The following is a 22764-nucleotide window of genomic DNA, read 5'->3' on the forward strand; positions in this document are numbered from 1 at the left end:
CTTATTGTGACTACCTAAGTATCCAAGGTAAAATCACAAGGTATCTGGCAGAATTTTCCATCCGAAGTAAATACAGCGCGTACGTATTAGGCCACTAAAATACGCGCGTTTTGTTTTTAGAAATAAACTTGACGTAATTCTGGGGTGATCATACATGCACACATTACTTACAAATCAGCCACGTACAAAACTGTCATCAAATCAGATACTACTGCCAAGTATAATTTAGTTAGAAACTAATGATGATTTTGATATACTATGACTAATGATGACAAAAAAAAAATTGAAATATACATAGTCGTTTTTTTGCAGTACCGGCACTAGACGTGGCTTCGTTGCTTTTGTCACTTGTATTCGGTGAAGTGAGGGACCGAGTTATTTTCGCGTTTGTGACAGTATAAGAAATACCATGTCGCAATGTGCATTTTTTTCAGATCTTATTGTTTGGTCACGATTGCAACGTCTGATTCTTATCTGGATTTGTTAGGAAATAATACGTTATTTGCAGTGAGTATAACGCAATCAATTTCATCTGGTTTGATCCAAAGCTCTGTAAGGGTTTTGTGTCTTGTATGACAAATGAAGACATGAAAAAGATTTTAATTGTAATCTAGTTGACATGAAGAGTAATTCTTTCTGGTTGCATCCGAATAAAAATGATATCCGTCCTGATTTAAGTAAACTCGTTTATAGATTTCATATGCACTCTTTTTTTCTATATGTAGAACAGACCCGTATCTCCTACATCTTATCCAGGTCACAAAACTAACCGCCCAGTGATCGAAACGCATTTTGAACATCATTTGAAACATCGCATGATTAGGAGTCGGGGACGCTTTTCAGCTCACGTAGAAGTTGATCGTGTGTTGGTGCTGACGGTGTGCGCGTGGTTTGGAGGTCGCTTTTTCACTGGAAATTCACTCTAAAACGGACGTATCGCTCATAAATTTCGTTTACCAAGGTCATGCCAATACGTCGCCATTAGTTGTTGAAACATAGACACGTTATTTAAATCACGGTTGGAAAAAATATGGAACAAATCATAATACACGAAATATATAATGATTATACAATTCTGAGATCTTGGTTTCATATAAATACGAAGTGAACCCAATGTCACTTCAGGTTGAAATGATTAATAGATGAATCTGGGTACTGCCCAAAATCTTATACGGTGTTTGCATTCAATCTCTACATACGTATTCTGATTATATTGTAACATTTTGGGTGTTACGGAAATAAATCGGGTTCGTTGAGAGTTGAAGAAGTAACCAAGGCAGGCAAAATGAATAGATGGGAAAAATGCGTTTAATAGCGATATGTGTTTTCAGTTTAAAGTTGGAAACAAGACTGTTACAATAATGTTGGTTGACTCAGAAACCTTATTCATTTCATATCATATGAGTGCTCTTATATGTCTTTTATCTATGATGAATACTAGTTCATTAAAAAATGGAGCGAAACTGGTAATTTCTCCCTTTGTAACAATATAATATGGATGAGTCGCGAATTGGTCCATGTAGAGACCAAATACAAAAACCGTACAAGATTTGAGATAATACCCAGATTTATCGATTCGATACTTTAAGTAGAGGTTACTTGATTATCTAATGCACAGATCAAGTGAGCTTGAAAAATGTTCAAAAAATTGGCAACTATATATTTGAACCAAATGTACAAATATATTACATTTACACCAAAACTTTCTGACAAATCCACACGTGACCCGAATCAAGTGTGACTCCCTCATAATTTCTAATAGGTTGCGATCCTTTGGAAAAGCCAATACGCATAGCTTAAGAATGTCAGATAAATCCTTAACTTATATTATTATATCTTCTGGTTGACAAGTTTGGTATGGACCGGATCAGATTTGAACCGGTTACCTTGACAGATTCATAAATAATCCGAATGAAGTGTAAATTCCCGATAGATTCGGATAAGTTGTGATGGTTTGGAAAAGCCGATACAAATGGCTTCGAAGTATCGGATAGACCTAGATAAAGCTCGTTTTCCTGGTTGGTTTTCGTTGGTTAACAAGATTAGCATAGACCTGAATGATTACTTTATGCGTGGTCTGAATTATACATAGTTTCCGGATTGTCTGGGACTAGTTGTTAAATTAGGTGTTTGACGAATTATCAAATTTCGTATACGTTTCAGATTAGCCATGGTGATTTGAACGACACGGAAAGTATTCGGAATCTAGCCAGTTTATAATCTGGTTTGCCAGTTTATCGTAGGCCAATAGACCAGCGCACGGCGGTTCCAAATCCCAAATTGCTGGCAATAAATAGAAAAATGAAGTTTATATTTACGGAATTCTAAGTATTGAGCCAGGTAGAGGGGTATTTCTGATGTCCCTTCCAAGGGTCGGGAAGTGTCAGATGTTGCATTTAAGCGTTGGGGTCTCATTCGAATCGAAATGCTCGAGCAGGTAGCATCGGTCGTGCGTTACGGCCTGAAAATTACGTTGTGTTTGAAGTGAAATAACTTTTAGTAGAATTGAGTAATTTGAATTCTTTAAAATGGAATTTCCTTCTAAAAGTAAGTAAATTACTATATCATTGAGATTTTTCATATAAACCACACACCGAGCAACAAAAAATGTAAACATGTACTGTAAATTCTCGTGCCCGCCGAGAAAAAAAGTTATGCTTATATTGAGTTAAAGTTTATAATTCAACAGAATTCGGCAACCGATCAAGTGTCACGTTATTCTTTACACTCTTGAGTAATACACCACCAAAAATCAACTGCTCCAAACTGCCCATTTGGTTACGGTGAATTTTTCTATAAATTGACGCACGAATTCAGGCGCGGTGCGCTCGGCACACACACTATGCGAGGTGCACGGCAGTAGAGTGCGATGTCGAGTGATTTGTTTCTCATGAAAATCATTTTAGTCCACTGAATTCGACTGTTATTTTCATCAACAAATCATTATCGTTTCTTCAAAATTATGTATTACTGTCTCACTGTTGAATTGATTTTTTCAGGCTCTCGGGTAAGCAGTAAAGCGGTTGCAGTTGGTTTCAGGCGACAGGAGTTTTTTGATTTATTGGAAAATCATTATTGCGTGAAGCAATGGCGTTGGTAATACCGCCAACTATCAACAACCAAAAAGTACTCCCAATGACTGACTCCGACTTTAGCGACAATAATAATGTTAGCGATTCGGACAGCAATTGGACTCTATAAGTCTAAGCGTCTTTTCGTAATTTTCTTTTTACACAAAAATGGTATTCAATGCAATTTTAAATAAATTTATGCTTATATTCAAAGTGTATTTGTATTCACATACTTTTCCAATCTACTATATCCCACATATATCTATGTGTTGATACGTTCTTTCGTTTTATCAAAATAGAATCTTGTTCAGCGACCTCAAAAACCCCCGAGTATCAAAGAGTTCGGAGCGATTGATTCAAATTTGGAGGAAATGGTCCGCCATTTTCAGGCCGCCGTCTTGTTATTGTAAAATTTGACTGCAGATTCGTGTTCAGTGACCTCAAAAACCGCGATTAAGAAATTTCGTAGCAATTTAACAATACCTTCTATATATGGCCAGCCATTTGGGATTTGGAACCACTGTGCGTTTCACAAGAACCTATTTTTTAGTTTCTGGGGATCACGAAAGGTGAAGATACGTCAGAATAAGCAGAAGTCACTCTGGCCCAAATAAAAGCTTTTCTTTAAAATTAAAAGAAAGTAAAGCAATATGAGCAGTGTATTTCCGAAAAGTCTTAATAACTATAAGAAAATTATTATGAATGTTCCAGAATTATTTGGGTTTGATATCTTAATTGACGACACCTTGAAACCTTGGCTACTTGAGGTCAACCTCACTCCGTCTCTAGGTTGTGATTCCCCATTGGACGTGAGATTGAAATCTGCATTAATGGCAGATTTACTCACGCTTGTAGGCATTGCTGCTGTTGATCCAATATTGAGACCACATAGTAACAACCATCGATCTATTACGAATCCTTCAAAAAATATGACTAGTGTGAGTTATACTTTACAAGCATTCTCATACTGTTTTCTCTGGTCTCAATTGCTAAATCAAACTTTTGGTTTCATTGAATAAATATGTTTATGTGATACAGTACAGGAGAGTCCATTCGGCTGAAATGCTCATGCAGAAGAAGAAAAATGTAGCCAAAAATAGTTTAAACAAATCTGGTCTCACAGCTGAACAGCAAAGAATAGTTGCATCTGCTCGAGCACAGTTTGAACGAAGAGGTGGATTTGTTCGTATCTTCCCTAGTCCAAAATCGTGGGAAATCTATTCTCAATATCTCGGTAAGTTAACAAGCGAAGAAAATAGTAATACATTTCTCGTTACCATATTTTTTTCTACAGAATGATTACTAATACTTTTGGTGAGAACAAATTATTCCTCTTGATATGAAATAAAAGCGATTATATGAATTTTTTTGTAACTCTCGCTGGTTGCTATAGTCAATTTTTCTTTCGAAGTGGAAATTGGGGTAACACACATCATAGTCTAACTCACCAAAGGCCATCTCGACTGTAAGTCAGGTCACACTCCAGAAATAATTTCCATCGTAACCCAAGACACAGTAATTGTATGTTTCCTGAATGACGGTGTTTTCATTTACATTGATCGACTACTACGATGGCATGAAGTTCCAAAACGATTGTACTTTTAACTCATGTATACAATTTACATGTATTTACAGATTCTGTCACAGGAATACCAGTAGTAACAGACCCCTTGGGGCCAGGAAGGTTGCAACAGCAGGTTAATACTAACTATAATTTAATGCTACACGAACAATTGTTCCCAGCTGCATGCCGAACTACCGGATTTATTATTCCAGAAGTGACATTGGATAGACTTTCAAGGTATTTCACACTATTACTGAGCGTATACAATACAAAGTAGTTTATAATTCTTGTTACTTTTTGTACGGCAAAAAACTCTTCAGAATATTTTACAATTATTTATTTTAGCGTATACAATACAAAGCAATTTATAATTCTTGTTATTGTTTTGTGCGACAACAAACTCTTCAGAATATTTTGTTTGTATACGTAAAAATTTTATAAGCTTGTAAAATAACTCTCCAATGAAAATTTGTAGAACATAAAACAAAAATAAGTGTTCACGGTGAATCACACTACTGTTGAAAAAAATGTTCGGAAAAATGCTAAGATATATCAAACCCTTGAGGGATGTAGATGAAATATGTATATGACACGGAAGATGGAATAGAATTTGTTCATCCAAAGTATGATTCAGAAGCAAGATAGGGAATAGTATCCAATAATAAGGAAGGTGATCGAGAGATGGGCTTAAAAATCAGATGACAGAGGGTGGTACTGAAACTCTATCTGACCGTGTTTGCAATAGATGGGAATGGAAGAACAGGGAGGAGGACAAGCTTACGATATATGTATCTTACAGTTATACGGTAGACTTTCCATATATTGCCGTGGCAGAGAGGAAATCCTCACACAGATTCTTCCGACTACAAACTAGCGTCTCCCACTCTCACCCGCTGCGTGATCCGATCAGGCGATGCAACGCTCGGTGGCCTGACTCCGTTAGGCTAGAACGGCTGTGGAGTAGCGACGATCCGTATATCGCCTTACCGCGAATTTCCCTCTCCTACCGCCCCGCGCACGGCGATATACGGAGAGTCTACTGTATTATAGTTAGTTTGGATAAGTGACGTACGGAACGTAGTGCCAGACATAACATATCTCAGAATGTTTCGTATATAGTGTTTCCAAATTCAGATTATTCAGAAAAGTTTTCGAAGGTGTTTTTCGAAGGAGTCCTTCCATCAGGGATTAAACATGTATGAAAATGAACAACTGTAACTGGGAAATTTAAATTTACCTTTTGAAAACCTTTTTCACACATTGAACAGGTATGAAAGATATGAAAGAGCTTTGGTGAAAGGTCATAAACAGAGCTTGGATCGCGGTGACAGCAAAGAAAACTTAGACGTGGATACACACAAGTACAAAGCACAAGTGATGAAGCTTATGGAAGATGGAAATAAACTCAGGTTAGTATGTCTAACGTATGTTATATGTTTCTTTGTTTGGTTGTCATTTATAAATATTATTATTCCTAATTGAAAAATGCAGCTCAGAAAGTGTCACCTATTTTGCGGGAATTATATATAAAATGCTTACGAGATTATTTTACTAATCATTTCTTAGTACTGTGACATAAATCTTGCATTAATTTCTTCCAGTACTAAATCTGACTTACTGTTTTCGGAAAAACAGGCAGCATCTTATTTCTCAAAGTCTGATAATATCGAAAAGAATTCGAAGCCCAATGGAAATGAGATTTGTCACAAATTTGAAGATGACCATGTTCAGCGGTCGAAATATTTATTTAATCATTTATTTATTCAACCAGAACGTTACTTCGTTACAAAACCAAGCAAACTCTACTGATTGAGGTGAAACGCATTTATCTGTGTGTCGGACCTAGATAAGCTAAGCTTATGAACTATTACTTACAAACTGTATTAGACGATGAACATAAATTATTAAATTTTCAAAAATAGCCATTAAGCTAAAGTTCATTAGGGAGATTATCGAAACAGCTAATTGCTCTAATGTTATGGTTTTGAATACTTGCAGCTTTGCGTCTATAGGAGGATAGTATAATGCTCTTATTCTTAATAATACTGCTAGCATTTATAAACTTATCTTTCAAATCACTTCAGTAGAATTTCAAATATTCAAGAGAAAATAGTTATTCAGCATGTAGTGGGTCATTATGGTTCATAAATTGATTTTTGTTTACAGTTTTCAGGATTCTGAATTGGAGTCCTTGCAACAAATTAAAGTTGTATGAATATGCTCCACCTCAAGTTATGATCTCATAGCTAATTATGCTATGGAAGAGGGCATAATATAACATTCTGAGCTTGCATGAATTTGGAGATTTGCTTGCATTTTAGTTTGCATGAATTTGGAGATTTTGCGAAATATGAAGAACTGTAATCAAGTTTTGCTCATTATTCAAAATATTCAGATTGATAGAAACACTATGACAGTAGTTTTTCATAAAAATTTTTAAGATGAATATTAATTTTTCATTCTACTCTTGGCCAACTTTCATCTGTGGATATAACAGCAGTGTCATCAGCAAAGAATATGATTATTTCATCAGGCTTACTAGTTAATAGATCATTGACTTATAAAATAAATAATAGCGGCCCAGTACGGTACTCTGGTGAACTTCAGTATACTTCACCGTAGTCACTGACACAGTCATTAATTTTAACTCTTTGATATTTATTTGGTAAGCAGTTGTAAATAGTTTGTACGTATTCCCTTTGATGCCATTGGGGCCAGGGAGAAGGAGGGGTTTCATTGTGACCGACCTTTGACAGGAGGGTGGGGGGAATACACTCTTAGTGTCACGTCACGTTCCTTTTTATGCGTATTTATTTGTCTGTCATGTCCAGAGGAGGGTAAAAAACGGCGTGAGGATGTGTAATTTGTGGTGGTGGATGGTGGTCGGGGCGAGGGGGAGAGGGGTCCAAAATGACCGGAAAAAGCGTGACATAATATTTGAATGGCGTCATAGTTATAAAGCTTGTGGAATAAGATTGCATTATTTCACTGTATTATAAGCTTCAGGCAAATTCTAGGGAACTGATGGCAATTGGAACGCTATTATCGAGTTTTTCATCGATTATGTTAGATACGCAATGCAAAGCATTTCCAGTCTGAAGGTTTCTCACAAATCCATGCTGCTTTTTTGATCAAATTTATTTTATTAATGAAATGCAAAATTCTATGGTAAATTACTTCTTCAAAGATTTTAGTCAAGTTTAATGTTAAGGATATTGGGCTATAGTTATATTTTATGTGTTTTTTGACAGCTTTAAAGGTCAGTTTAACTTCTGGGCCAAGTGGATTTCTCAATACATAACTTTATTATATGAACCAAAGGATCAATAATATGACTGGATAATAACACCATTGTTCTAATGTTTATATTATCAAGATCGCCATTTTTGATTTTCATATTGTTGATTATCTTGGTTATTTCGTGGCTATGTGTAGATGCTATAAGAACTGTTTTGTTATAAAAGGGTCAAAGTTTAATTTGAGACCCAGGCGGTTAATTGTTGAATATTTTTGTTAGGGTGGTATATACACTCATTTCGTGAAGTTCAGAGGTATTATTTGAAAAGCAATTTTAGGAAAAGTGAAAGATATATTGGCGAAGTTTTTATTTATAAAATTTCCTTAGGTATTCAGATGTATTGTAAAAAAAATCTCAAGAATGTTCCAAAATTGCGAAGTTATTTGCCCATAACTTTGCCGCGGTATTCCATGCGCGCGTTAGTGGTGTACATCGCTACAGTTGATCGGAGGTTCTGGAAGAAAAAAGAAAAAAGTTTTAATCATCGTAATAGATCTTTAATATGAACCAACAATACAGCTGAAAAAAATGAATCGTAGCAGTTGGAGACGATTGAACGATTGACCTCAATTTATAACGACCATATTATTTAATAAACAAAACTTGGGTCGTACATTTTTTATGAATGGTAATTCACATCCAAGGGAATGGTATGAGAAAGTGACTGAACCCTCACGGAAAAAACCCTCAACTTTGGTGTAAATTTGTATCTTCAACTCATAGGTAATGCTAACTCGCCGTAAGAAAAAGGTTGAGGGTTCGTGAGTTATGAAGTACACGAGGTCAAAAACTGTGATTTGTGCGAAAACGGTTTCAAAGTTTGCAATGGAAATTGGCACTCTGCAGTATATTTGACTTTACTTACTTTAGTACAAGCGTGCGCTATATGAAGCGCCTTCTTCGGCATTGGCAGCATTCTCAGCATTCTTTTTTTAATTTCTTCTAGCAACTCTACCTACTTTAGTTGCACGTTCAGCCCGGATGCGTGCGACAGACAAACGTGTATCATCCAGTGCTTCGGAAGCTGCTACTGCATTTGGTCCGATAACGATATTAAACTGTTGCAGGATTTGGAAAAAAAGTATTAGCTCCATCGTTGAATGTACTAGCGAACATGTATGTAGCAATTTCAACAATCACGTTTCCGCTGAATGATATTTTTGAAGCGATTTTCCAAATTTTGTAGTTCAAACTCTCATTATTATTTTGGGTGAAGCCTCCTGAACACTTCTCTATTAATTCGTCGCTACTAAGGGCTTCATATACCGGTCTGATCGCTTCTACTACAGATGCACTGACAAGAAGACCTTACAGGTTGTCACTCACGGATTTTGATGGGTATCAGATATATGTAGAGGGACCTACTCCGAGTACCTGAGTACAGGGATTTTTTTCAACGGCTCATAGTTTTTGAGAAGAATCGTTCGGACTTTAACTCGTACCTATTATAGCGGTAAGGTAATATAATTTCCAAGCAAGCGAGCGCAGCCCAGTGGATAAGGATCACGGCTCCGGCTCTGACGGTCCCGTGTTCAAGTTCCGCGCGATACTTTGTTTTTTTCTAACGAAATGCAAATAAATTCAATGGACTGTGCAAAATCGTCTGATTATTTATTATTATTTTATTTATTATTATTTTTAGACTTTTTTTTACTGTTTTAATTTAAAAATTTTTTTAAATTATTTATTATCATTTTATTTTTCGTAGTGACGTTATACCCAACGTATTTATTCACACAACTGATGCCTGCGAAGGACTGGTTTCATCTGACTGCTCAATTTCCAAAATTTCGTTAGGGCTCGTATAACAAAGGGATGGGGTATAAGTGGAGATGGGGATCGCAGGTAGCAAACCTGACTAGGGTATTATATTCAAAATAACGGGCCGACCGTTTTAAAATTCATATTATAATCAAAAACTTCTTGTGAAGGATATTATAATCTTTTCTCCTGTCATAATTTTTTTTTGTGTGAAAAATAAAATAATAATAAATAATTTTAACAAATTTTTAAATGGAACAAATGAAAAAAAATAAAAAATAAAAAAGTTTAAAAATAATAATAAATAAATTAATAATAAATAATTAGATGATTTTGCACAGTCCATTCAATTTATTTGTATTTCGTGAGAAAAAAAAAAGTATCGCGCGGGACATGAATCCGGAACCGCCAAAGTCGGAGCCATCAACCTTATCCACTGGGCTGCGCTCGCTTGCTTGGAAAATATATTACCTTACCGGTATAATAGGTACAAGTTAAAGTCCGAACGATTCTTCTCGAAAACTATGAGCCGTTGAAAAAAATCCCTGTACTCAGGTACTCAGGGTAGGTCTCTCTACAACATATCTCAGACCCATCGAAATCCTTGAGTGACAACCTGTAAGGTCCTCTTGTGAGTGCAGGCTTGTGAGTACATGAATCCCAGGCGCTTGCGGCTTCTGCTTGTCGCCGCGTACACCAACTTTCTGCACCAGGGGGGCAGTTATCACGCTGAGGATCGCTATCAGTTGAGCATTTGTGATAACATGTTGCCCATATACTGTGACGGGTTTTGAGTCCGCACTAATAATGGGGAGGGGAGGAGCAATTAGAGACAGGGCGGATAGAATAGGTAAAACTTTGTGTGTATATTTGTGAGGGGGGGTTGACTTAAAACTAATAAAGGTACAAAGGGGTTGTAGACGTTAGTGGTGACTGATCACGCCTCAGCCCTTAGCGTCACTTAATCCTAACTTACAGATACGCGCGCGCGGGGGGGGGGGGGGGGGGGGGGGGGGCGTGTAGGGGGGACGGGGAGTGTGGGGTAGGAAGGGTCGGTATTGCGGGGGGGGGGTGGTGTAGTGTGACGGGGAGTGTGAGGTAGAACGGGTTGGTATTGCGAGGGGAGGTGGTGTAGTATGACGGGAAGGGGGAGGTAGAAAGGGTTGGTATTGCGAGGGGAGGTGGTGTAGTATGACGGGGAGGGTGAGGTAGAAAGGGTTGGTATTGCGAGGGGAGCGGCAGATCGGCTGTAGGTTGCAGGCTAACCTGGTGTCGTCGGTGTGTGTGGGTAACGATGTGTAACGGTGTGTAGGGTGTGTCTCTCTCGTTCTCTCTCTCTGGCGGTGTGTGTAACTGTGTGTCTCTCTCGTTCTCTCTCTCTGGCGGTGTGTGTAACTGTGTGTCTTTCTCGTTCTCTCTTGGCTTCTCGGGGTTAAACTTGTTGCTGCTTCGCAGGCCGTGATCGTACTGCCCGCTGGCGCTCGGCTCCGCCGAGCGTCGGTGGGCTTCGGTTACCTTCGGGTGTTTCCCGACGGGACGGGACTCACCCGTTCGGCTCTTCCCCGCGGGTTTGGGGTTTGTTGTGACTTGCACTCTAGGTGCAACTTCACAATACTTTTCTTCATACAGTAGGCAATGGATTTGTAATTATTTCTTATAGCGAATCCGTAATACACCGTCAATTCATCGATTAATTTTGCTGTCAATTTTCCTTTTCCTCTGAGACCTTTATTTTGTTTTTTAGTATTCCGGAGCTAAGTGCTCATGCGTTTTTGAACATGTCCAATACATTCTTTCTTTTTTACAATTATGTCTCCGTACATGATTTGAATGTTTTTGTACCGCCATCTCCAACGCAATACAAATACTTTATGCCGTGTAATTGTTCAGATCTTGCAAACATCTCAACAATTCCATCAACTTCCATTTTCCCTGAACTTCCTTTATAATTCGCTGTGCATTCAGACGCATGACCTTCCTACCACTCATTGTATTCTTTGGTTTCCTCTTCGTCCACAACTTTACCAGTTAAAATTCCTATGAAAATTGCTACACCTTGGAGCGACGAAAACCCTTTTTATCTCCCAAGTACCGACTCTAGAGACAATTATTCCAGCAGGTTCAACGACGGTATCTTTTACTCCCGTGAGTCGCCTTTCTTCTTCAGCTGCTTCTTGCATAGGTGAATTTGTAACCACTTCTGTTGTATTTCGTACGTTTCACGTGATCTTGTCGTAACTTGATTGACAAAAGCATTTCGGAAGATCAATAATACCCGCAAAAATTTTTATTCCTTTCGACCCAATTCCTAATAATCGCGTAGCTAGAGTGCATCTGGTATTTATTTCATAGCTGTCGTTATTAGTAAAGGGACTCGAACTTATGGACTTTTGCTCACATTTTTCACAATTGAGAACTGATGTGAAGCCTAACCCTCTGACGTCTGATTTCAAGAATCGAATATCACTATGGCACGTTTTGCACTTCACGGACGAACTAATCGCAGCGAAAACCGAAATGAAATTCAAAATCACATAGCCGTAACTGCGATTAACATTTACGTCAATCGATTCAGTCGACTTTATTTTCTTCGCAGACGCACTGTTGTTTACGTGCTCAATTTCTGGTTTCGTGTGCTGGTTTACATGAAACACGTTTTCTACGTCTGCACAGCCGTCCTGCGGTCGATCTTCCACCCTTTTTGTCAGAAAAGGATCTCTCGTCACTCTCGTTCATTTTCTTGTATTACACTGGAAAAGTTGTCTTAGCTTCTCGAAAGCTCAACGTACACTGATCATAATCTAATAATCGAATAACCGGTTTACCTGTACCCTTGAATGTGGGGGAGAATTTACAAAAGACGTGACCAGCAGCTCCCTCGGATTGACGGTACGGGCTTCGTATGACCTGACCCGACCAGCCAGGTGCACTGACTCACTAGAATGCGTGAAACCTCCAAAATTCTTCAAATTTTTTATTGGTCATGAGCTTAGAATATTCTTGGAAGATGAGGCTATTGAAATATGCAAAAAAAAAAACGGTTTCCTGAAAATTTATGAGTATAGGGGAAGGGGGGGCAAAACGGGGTAGGCCGGCAAAATGGGGTACTCCAAAAATTTCGTAAAAATTCTTTTTTCCGAAAAAATTTCGTAAGTGGTCAAAAATGACATCTAGCATCATTTTACACTATTAAAAGCTGAAAAAAAACATTTGTATACTTTTTGCGAAAAAATACAAATAAAAGAAATACAAATTTTAACGTATTAAAAATTTATTTTCATGAAATATCACAAATTAGAAATTTATATCCATGAATAACTTAAGAACAATAATAATAACAATTTTAAAATTGTAACATTTGTAGACTTTCATAATTCTGTAACATTTTACAACTTTAGTGTTATAATATAACATTATTAACAGTTATGTTAATTTTATAACGTTCAATATTTAATTATTTCTATTATAAAAATAGTTTCTTTGAAATAGAAACTAACTCTAACATAAGTTACATTATTTTTAACATAAATATTAAAATTAAAAGTGAATAACAATTCATGACTGATATATTATTAATAAGGGATGAATCTCCAAAATTATAGACAATAATCACATAAAAATTCAGTATCGTCGGCCGAAACACCAGCACATGATTCGTGAGCCCACTCATGACAACGTTGGCATTGCGTCCACGATTCAGATGACTCACTGTACTTTTGATTGCAGTAAATACAAAAGGCGTCATTATCTTTTTGCTGAATTTTGCGGGGTCGGCCTCTATCTTTACCGACTGATTTTTTAACTGACTTTTTCTGTTGAACCAATTCATTTCTATATGCGTCACTTGTCAGTACAGCAGTTTTTCCTCGAGGTCGCTTCTTACGGGGAACAATGTCATCCTCTTCAGCAGACACAGTTTGAAGACTTTTCGGTAGAACACTGAATTTAAAACTGGTACGCTTTTTGCGATTAATAAATTTCGTAGCTACAAAATAAAAAATATAGATTATTAATCCATCAAAAAAAAAAATTGACATTAATCTTTCAATGACTCGGTAGATACTTGTCGTAGACTTTTCTTAATTAATCTCTTGGTTAATCTCTTGATTAAGCTCATCGTCAACTGAGCCTAAATCCGGAACAAACGGTCTAAAAAATCCCCTCGAGCGAGAATTTGGAACTGGCGTAGGTTTTGAACAGTGAGGAACTGGCTCGGGAGTCATGAAACTATCCTCTTCTGTCGAGTCAAAGCTGTCTCCTTCGCGATTTGTTGAAGATGTAGAAGCTTCTTCTTCAGTATCAGATTGTACTGATAAGTTACTTAAACTTTTGCTAACATTATCACGAGATTGGCTTACTACACTTTCATCAGGATTTTCAAGATTGTCACTTACAGAATATTCTTGAGAATTTTCATTGCCACTTCTTGAAGTCGTTACAAACTGGTCATCATCGAAGACATTGCGATTCAAAGGCCAAATACCAGTCTTTTTGAAGCCATTCTTGATTGTTTCAACTTTAGCTGCTTGTTTCAAAGCTTCACAGCAAAGATTTGGCACGTCATTTGCTGTTATAACTCGCCCAGGACATTGCCAGAGCCATTTTCTAATTTCACTGCTGTAGTATGTTGAAAGTGGTTCCATCACAGCAACATCCAGCGGTTGAAGTCGATGTGTCGAGTGAGGTGGAAGACAAAGAATAATCACATGGTTCTTGCGAGCATAATCAATGACCTCAATGTTTTTTGTGTGTGTAGTATGACCATCAAGGATGAGCAGAACTGGGCTATCACCTGATGGTTTAACTTGTTTAATTGTTTTTGTTCAACTTTTTTTTTTTCTCACATATACTTGCAAAGGTCTATTTTGCTCCCTGTAGTGAGGGAGTAAAGCGAAGTCTTGCCTCCCGAGGGAGGAAAGTCTTGCTCCCACAGGGTGGAGACATTTCACGCGGAAGGAGCAACTGTCAGTGCGAAGAGACCGCGACTTGATATAAATTATAAATCATGAAACCTAATCTCAATTAGCTGCCGCATACTGACGTGATCGTCATGATCCCTAACTTCAGGAAACAAAATCTGCCGTCTTACGTGTGTGAAAGAAAATATCTTTGCATCACGGGAGTGGTCTTTACGCTCTCTCGGTGTATTGCTGCGTTCGCGATTGGCTCAGCTTGGCGAGCCTTCGACTTCAGGTCACCAAGTCTCCCCTCCCCACTATACAAGCAACCTACATGTTCGGGACCAAAAATGGCCTTTGCTCCCTAAGTGCACAATATACTATTCTTTCACATGACACTACGATAACTTTCATGATCCATTTCTTTCTCGGACTGGATTTAGTTTGTTTCTTACATATATTTATTTTTGTTGACTATAGTCAGTTTCCACATTCTTTTACAAGTCTGCTGTTTCTTTAGGATCATGCATCCCTACCCTACCCTAGTCAATTTATTGTATTTAATTAATACATGGACGGAATTAGGCACTCGTATTCATATTTTATCTATAGCTCAGAACGTAGATATTATCTACAAATATCAGCTTATCTCCAAATACCAGTGTCATAGTTAACCCTATGACCAATCTACTCTGACGGTCAATGTTTTTGTACGAGGTAATCGCCACGTATTAGGGAAGTACGGATGGGGTAAATTCTAAGTATATCTTTTACCGCTGGTCGCTAGACGGAACATAAGCCCACTCGCGTTCCAATACATATTGAGACGGGAAATGTGAAATAAAGTAAAAAATCGAATGAGCGCCATCTTAGACCTAACGTACAACGCTCATGTTTTGAGAGAATCTTTCTTCAGACGTAATTATACCTTTCAGAGGGTTCCACGGTGGAAATTCGCAAATTATTTTTCCCTGACACACACTAATATATACTATATAAAAATAAGTAGTCGGTCTGGCTAAACTTGATAGGCTATCCTAAAAACTTTCCAATCGAATGCGTTCTGAGCTCATAAAATGTATAGCAATATCATAATATTACTTCGCCGATTTGGTATTGCGCCTGCGTCGCGCCAGTTGATTGAATAAGTGAGGAGCGACGAGGGTCGTCAGTTCAATGAGAGACACCGAAGTGTAAACAGAATAAATATTGTAAGATAGAAACGATTCGAACGTAATAGCTTTTAATGTCGTTTCTTATATTCTTACAGGTAAGAATAATATGGATAATATGTAATTAGTATTAAGTTAGTCTTTAAGGTTGTTACAATTGTTGATAAAAAACTTATATTCTTACAGAAACACAATTTAGTTGTTTAAACCCAATCGGAGAGTAAAAACTCATTATATATTAACAAATGAAGACTTTTTTTCTTTTTTTTTTGATATCAAAGAATGCGAAAAACATCTTGACCGATCAAATTAAAAATTCTATCGGGTCTAATTCTAAGCTGCAAAGGACCGCATCGATTGTGACCAAAGTCATTCAAATCCGGTAATTCGTTCTCGAAATATGAGCGAACAAATAGTGGATCTCACCGACATGCACATAGGCACGCGCTGAAACACGTGCTCGCACATTGGAAAAAAATCGTCGCAAGATTCATTAAAATGACAGTATTGCCAATACGAAGTCTTACCAGTGTGGAGCTTGAGGGTTGACCATAAGGTTACATTTCGCATTTTTCAGTAATTATTTTCATTTAGGTTAGCGACATAATTGATGCCAAGCGACTATCTTTCAGTCACATAATTATCAAAATTAGATTGAAATCAGTTTGTTTGAATTTTGATTGCTGTTTGAAATTTGATAGCAATGATGAATCATTAATAATATTCGGAGTTGGGCAATGGCGGGGGAAGGAGGTGATTTGGATTCATATATTGATGCACTGCATGTCCTACCAACAATGTCGGATGGGAAACGTTAACAAAATCCAATAGTTTTCCCTGGTATTTTTGAATCGTGAAATATCAAGTAAGAATATGAAATTTTGCATGCGATTCGGACATCACAGCTTCTGTTAAAACGATATTGAGATTTTAATTTATTCGCATCGTTTTTTAGCTGCGCCGTATTGTATTGTTTCGTATCGCGACGAATATTTTTTAAAACATTCAATGCTGTTTCTATTCATTCTTACCGTGAAATTGAAATATATACCCTATTATGAAGTAATAGTAAGATTCTTATATATCTTAATCATTTTTGACGAGTTCTTTATGTCGGTTAATAGTGTTATAGATGTTTTTCAAAAAGTTCGGAGCTGTTTCCGTTTCTTCCTATCATAGAATCATATACTGCGCCCGATTTCTAATTTCATTTCTGCATCGTTAATTACCGAATGAGGATACTGAATCATACGTATTCACCAGTGAAGTTAATTCTGCATGATCCCTTCGTTGGAGCGGGTCAGATATAAGTTTGGTAACGCTAGTATCTGACATAGTCGGCCTTACATATAATTTTTTGAAAATTCTGCGTAGAAGTAACTAAAGAGACATTTGAAAATTACTACGAGGAAAAGAATATTCGATGATCCTGGAGTTTATAATTGTCTTACCGGAGACTTGTGCCGAGAATCGTACTCATTATTCGTAATTATTCTCAAGTTTTCTAAGCCATTTTGTTCTATTAATTTACACATTAATTCGTTCTTTCAACTGCTGTTATGCTATTTTCTTACAATTAGTATAGATATCAGAGTACCACACGGTATATTATCTACATTAACAATAAGCAAAACGGGTCCAGCCGTATATTGCTTTGGTATGATATGGAGACTACGTATTTTTGTTGCGTGACCGCATGTGAAGCGAGATTTGAAAACTGATGCGATGAGCAAAATAAGACCTTTGTAAAATAGCAACAGTTTCCGGAATCGATTTCTAGGATTGGTGATTATTTTTTCTATTGTAGTCCGATGAGACAACGTTGGCGTATGCGCACCATTGAAATGCTATATTTTACATGCTATCATGCTCCTTGGCACATGGGCACTTTCGAATAACTTAATTTCACGCACTGTGTCACTGAGCGTAAGTCACCTAACTCTAAATTATTGCGCTATCGATGGCACCTTCGTTACTTTTCAAATGAAACTTTCTTTTATAGGTATTGGAAAAAAATAGCGTGTGTCAGACGTGCGAGCGGAAAATGGCACTAGTATTCGTATAAACGTAGCAGTTGCCTTTGCGGCTCATTCTGCAAAGTTCGCACTTGTAACACAATACACTACTTTCATGATGCCCACGTACGTCACAAAACAAAAAAAAAACGTGTTTCTTTTCCTATGCCCGTATATAAGGTGGTTAATCATTTTGCAGTGAAACGCACTGAGCAAAATTGGATTTTTCATCATACTATTTTTGTCAAAGTACAACAAATTCTATATTTTGGAATATTCAATGCTGTAAATTAGTGCCGGTAAATCTCTTGTTTCAAATTTTTTTTCAATCCCGTGTTTCAATCCCCTTAATTTTAAGTGAGAGGGTTCTAGTTGTGTAATATGTTCTTCGGAACATCAAATAGAACTCAGTAAAAAAAATTGATGAGTTTTTTCATAGGTAATTTCTTACAATTACTTTTATACATTCCGTTTTGGGTACACGATGTAATTGCTATTGCTCAATTAAATATAGGTACATATATTACGTATGTTAATAACCTATAATGGTACAGTATTTAATTCATATGTGTCGCAAATAAACTTCAATTCGCGATCGTCGATAGTTTTTGTCCGGACAATGTGAAAATTAGAAAATAAAATAATTAGTAATTGATGAATTTACACAAACATAAGTAAGTTGCATGTGTGATATATTATAGATCAGAAATTTTTTGAATGTTTAATTTCTTAAGAGCTTACTCATACGAATTTGGGGTAATTTACAGCTCAGGTGAAGCAAGAAAGGCTTTTGGATTGTATTTGGGATGTATTCTACGAAAAATTTCTCAACCAAGTGCGGATTCAGCCTGTTCTGAACTTGTCATGAAATTTCTTCAGCAATCAGCCAGCAATTTACGCACACCCTTCTTATTTACTGTAAGTATCTTCTATATATTTCCCCTTCCTCGATATTTTTAATAATTATATATGGTGCAGTCCAGGCCAATCCATCGTGCTGCGAAAATTGACGTTTGTAATTTAGCTGAAACTTGGCAATCTTCTGTGAATAAAGGTTCCTTGATTTTTTCTACATTTTTTCGTTTAACCGTTTATGAAACATGAATTTTTGAAAATTTTAATAGTTTTTTATTTTAACGTTCAAAATTCATTTTTCCTGAGAAAGGCTCATACTGGGACCAAAGCGTTGGAAATTTCTGCATGCGCTATTAACCCACTTATCCATGAAATCTTCCTATTGAAAGTAATATTAAAAGTTTTAAATGAAAAGAACGAGTTAATTAATTTTTTAAATTTGAAAAAATAGAGAGGATCGTTTCCCCACGGTGAGACCTAGATTTAAATTTGTGGAATAGACAATAGCATTATTAAGAATTAACAAAAAAAATTGATCGGTACACTTGACTTTTAAAAAGATTTCAATCTGAAGATTAAAAAAACCCTTAGTAAAAAAGTATTTTACTGCATTGCAATTTTAAAAAGTACACTCAAAAATACACAATTACAAGATAGTCCAGGAAACGGGTATTTTTTCATGTCACGGCGTGCAGAAAGGATGAGACCTGCCGATTCTGGTAACGATTATAGCCCACATGAACGCCTACTACTTCCCAACCACAGATTTGAGTTTCTAAATTTTTTACACGCGTTTAAAGTTTTGAAAAACAGGTTTTCTACTAAGATCTCCTAAACTATTAATTGTACAGAAAAAAAGTTCAATAACTTTTTGAAGGTCTTAAAAAGACGAACAATTTCGTTTTCGAAAATATAGAAAAAAACGTGTCTGAATGTGTTTGATTTTTTTCCAACGTTTTTTATGTTTTATTCTGATATTATTTGTAACGTATTCTCATAATAAATAGGCCATTGTAACTTATAAAAACGTTTCATAATTATTTCAGACCTTATTTTGTCTTTATTTTATATTATGTCCCTTATTTTGTCGATTTTTTTCCAAAACGAAGAGACCCGTACTGCAATAACAATGTATTTTTAGCAGATCTTTTTTTTGTGAGTTATGTAATCAAAGCATATGACGTCAATATAATTTAATTCAGATGAAAGAAAAAATAAATAAACTAAAGGTAAAAAAAGAAAAAAAAAATTCACATAAACAAATTTCGAACGCAAGATCATTTTTTAAAATATTTTTTATAACAAATTCTTGGTCAGCGGAAAAAGTTAGTCGGGTTTAAAAAAAGAAAGAACCCGATATGTTGATTTGTTCGGGAGATATTCTAAGTTCGTGGAATTTGAACGCGCGAATTCAGTTTGAGCGCCAGCGCGTGCCGGCCGAGATGGCTTCCCCCACTCCACCGCCATACGCGGTGCTGTATTTTATCACTGAGTTGACCGCAAAGCGGATGAACAAATTCATAAGCAAGTGCTACCAGAATCTATTGTCAGTATGAACCCTTTCCTGTATCGTGTCCAATTTTTAGCCCTCTATGTTTAAAACCGGCGGTGCAATAATTAATGAAAAAAAAAAAATCATCTCCCTCCCTAATTGACTTTTGCCAAATTTTTTTTTTTGTAAATTCGTCAAAAAATAACAGCTTTCGAGTGACACTAATCGTAGTCCTGTAACGTAAAAATTGGCGATGAAATTTCATTTGTTTATGGCTGAAAAACATACCCTCTTTTTGGAGCCATTTTTCACCAACTTAATAATAAAAAATCATTTCGTCCCTCAGTGTACATGATAATAGGATCCTTCTCGATTAAAAATCCGCTAATTAAATTGCTATACGACGCTCTACGGCTCTGCAAATTCCTTGCAAAAAAAGTCGGTTTTTTCATAACAAATAGCTTTTCTCACAAACTATTTATCCGATCTAGCCCCGGTTTTGCGAGCTTCTTGAGTGCCCTAAGAGACATATTTTCCGAGATTCCTAAAGCCAGACATGCATTATTGGACTCATAATTAGTTAATTAAGAAATGGCCATTTCAGCCGGTTTTTATTTTTTTACAAGAGAACTAATTGACCGATTTTAATTTTCCAAAAACTAAATTGTTCGTCTTTTTAAGACCTACAAATAGTTATTAAACTTTTTTTCTGTACAATTAATAGTTTAGGAGATCCTAGTAGAAAACCTGTTTTTCAAAACTTCAAACGCGTGTAAAAAATTTAGAAACTCAAATCTTTAGTTGGAAAGTAGTAGGCGTTCATGTGGGCTATAATCGTTACTAGAATCCGCAGGTCTCATCCTTTCTGCACGCCGTGACATGAAAAAATACCGGTTTCCTGGACTAAGAACAAAAATTTTCAGTTGATAAATTTTACAAAAAGTTTTTAAACATTAAAAAAAAAAAATTTATTGTGAAAAATCATACCCCATCAACGGTTTCACTAAAAAATTTGAAAAAAAATTAAGAAACTTGTTTTCATAAAATGCTGAAAGATAGCCAAATTTCAGGCAGACAAAAAATGTCTATGAGAATATGTAAATTTGAACAACTGGCGAATTTGAAAAATTAACGACGGAGCCAGGAATCGAACCTGGAATCTAGCGATGCTTTACCGGAGACTTACTCCACTAGACCACCTAGCCGCCCTGACTCTGTTGTCATTAATTTCTCTCATAACCAGGATTGAAAAGGGTAAACATAAACATCTACACACTACAGTCTCCTTACATAGTGCATGCAGAGAAGAAATTCTTACTCATACAAATCGGGCACATGAAAACAAATTTGAACTCACTGGTTATGAGAGAAATTAATGACAACAGAGTCAGGGCGGCTAGGTGGTCTAGTGGAGTAAGTCTCCGGTAAAGCATCGCTAGATTCCAGGTTCGATTCCTGGCTCCGTCGTTAATTTTTCAAATTCGCCAGTTGTTCAAATTTACATATTCTCAACAAAATTCTCTCGTAGATTAATGATTTGCACACCCGCATCTCATTTATTAGACGGCATTGCCGTCTTACGGGCTTCTCATCGGAAGCAAAGGATTGAAAAGGGTAAACATAAACATCTACACACTACAGTCTCCTCACATAGTGCATGCAGAGAAGAAATTCTTACTCAAAAAATGTCCATGTTCGCAGTAGGTTGAATTCAAGTGATAATATCTGACTTTATCTGAACCCCATGTAATGGTTCTCTCAGGGTCAAGGATCAGGCAGCCAACAAGGAAGCAAGCTATGCCTAGTCTGAGAGCGAGCAGTTTTTATTGCCCATTTGTGACTTTTTTAAGTTCTTAAAGATCTTTCATACGTAGCACTCATTGTCAGAACGACTACTAATCTCATTGTCAGCTATTTCAAACAAATGACGGTTCAACAGGGAAACTTACCCTGCGTTGTGGTTGAAGGAGCAGAGCTTTTTCAATATGTTTATTTCTTCTACTTCCGAAGTGCTGTATTTGCATACTGGTGGGCAATTCACCAGAATCGCTAATTGTGACATAGTGTTGTTCAAATTCTTGCAATAAGAGATGTGCGACAATACTAGTTTACAATATTGCTGTACCATATTGCTGTAATGCATGTAACATATTACCTGAAAAATCGCGTAGTACAAAATTACCCTGAATCTAGTAGCCATAAGACAAGGAAATAACTTGGTTTATTTTTCACTTTATGCGACCTCTGTCTCGAATATTTTCAAGTGGGAAAATTGTAATTTTTAACATATTACAGCGTCTGACTACAAAATAAAAAATTTGATTTTTTACTTTTCAGTTGCCAAGCAGTAAGCTTGGTGACAAAGATCGTGCAGCTATAACTGCAAAACAGTTGTCGGACTTCTTACATCTATACAACAGAGAAACAGATTTATATGCAGATACAGTGGATCGCCCGCGAACAGTGCCTAATAGATTATTTCAAAAGTTCCTTGCAACCGCTAGGTAAGTAACTCAAGTTGAAATTAAGCTCTGAAAGAATTGATCTATTGATTCTCTGCAAGCTACAAGCTGCAAGCACACATACATACATACACGCACGCGCGCACACACACCCACACACACACACACGCGCGCGC

General features: G+C 36.7%; 1 protein-coding gene across 6 annotated transcripts in view; it reads left to right on the plus strand.

Annotated features, from left to right (window-relative positions):
* LOC107226377 (tubulin polyglutamylase TTLL5) overlaps positions 1–22764 on the plus strand; it is a 310488-nt gene that overhangs the window by 205997 nt on the left and 81727 nt on the right. For 5 of the 6 annotated variants that reach the window (XR_006904213.1, XR_006904214.1, XM_046739187.1 and 2 more), the window contains exons 9-14: positions 3783–4009; positions 4110–4305; positions 4707–4872; positions 5904–6044; positions 18547–18697; positions 22464–22630. Coding sequence is in view for 4 of the 6 variants with exons in the window: in XM_046739187.1 (XP_046595143.1) it covers positions 3783–4009; positions 4110–4305; positions 4707–4872; positions 5904–6044; positions 18547–18697; positions 22464–22630 (1048 nt within the window). In the remaining 2 variants the exon portion in view is untranslated. Of the gene's footprint in view, positions 1–3782; positions 4010–4109; positions 4306–4706; positions 4873–5903; positions 6045–6236; positions 6655–18546; positions 18698–22463; positions 22631–22764 lie in introns of those variants that run through there. The other variant, XM_046739188.1, reaches the window with a different exon arrangement.

Source organism: Neodiprion lecontei, chromosome 4 (assembly GCF_021901455.1).
Source record: "Neodiprion lecontei isolate iyNeoLeco1 chromosome 4, iyNeoLeco1.1, whole genome shotgun sequence".
NCBI lineage: Eukaryota > Metazoa > Arthropoda > Insecta > Hymenoptera > Diprionidae > Neodiprion > Neodiprion lecontei.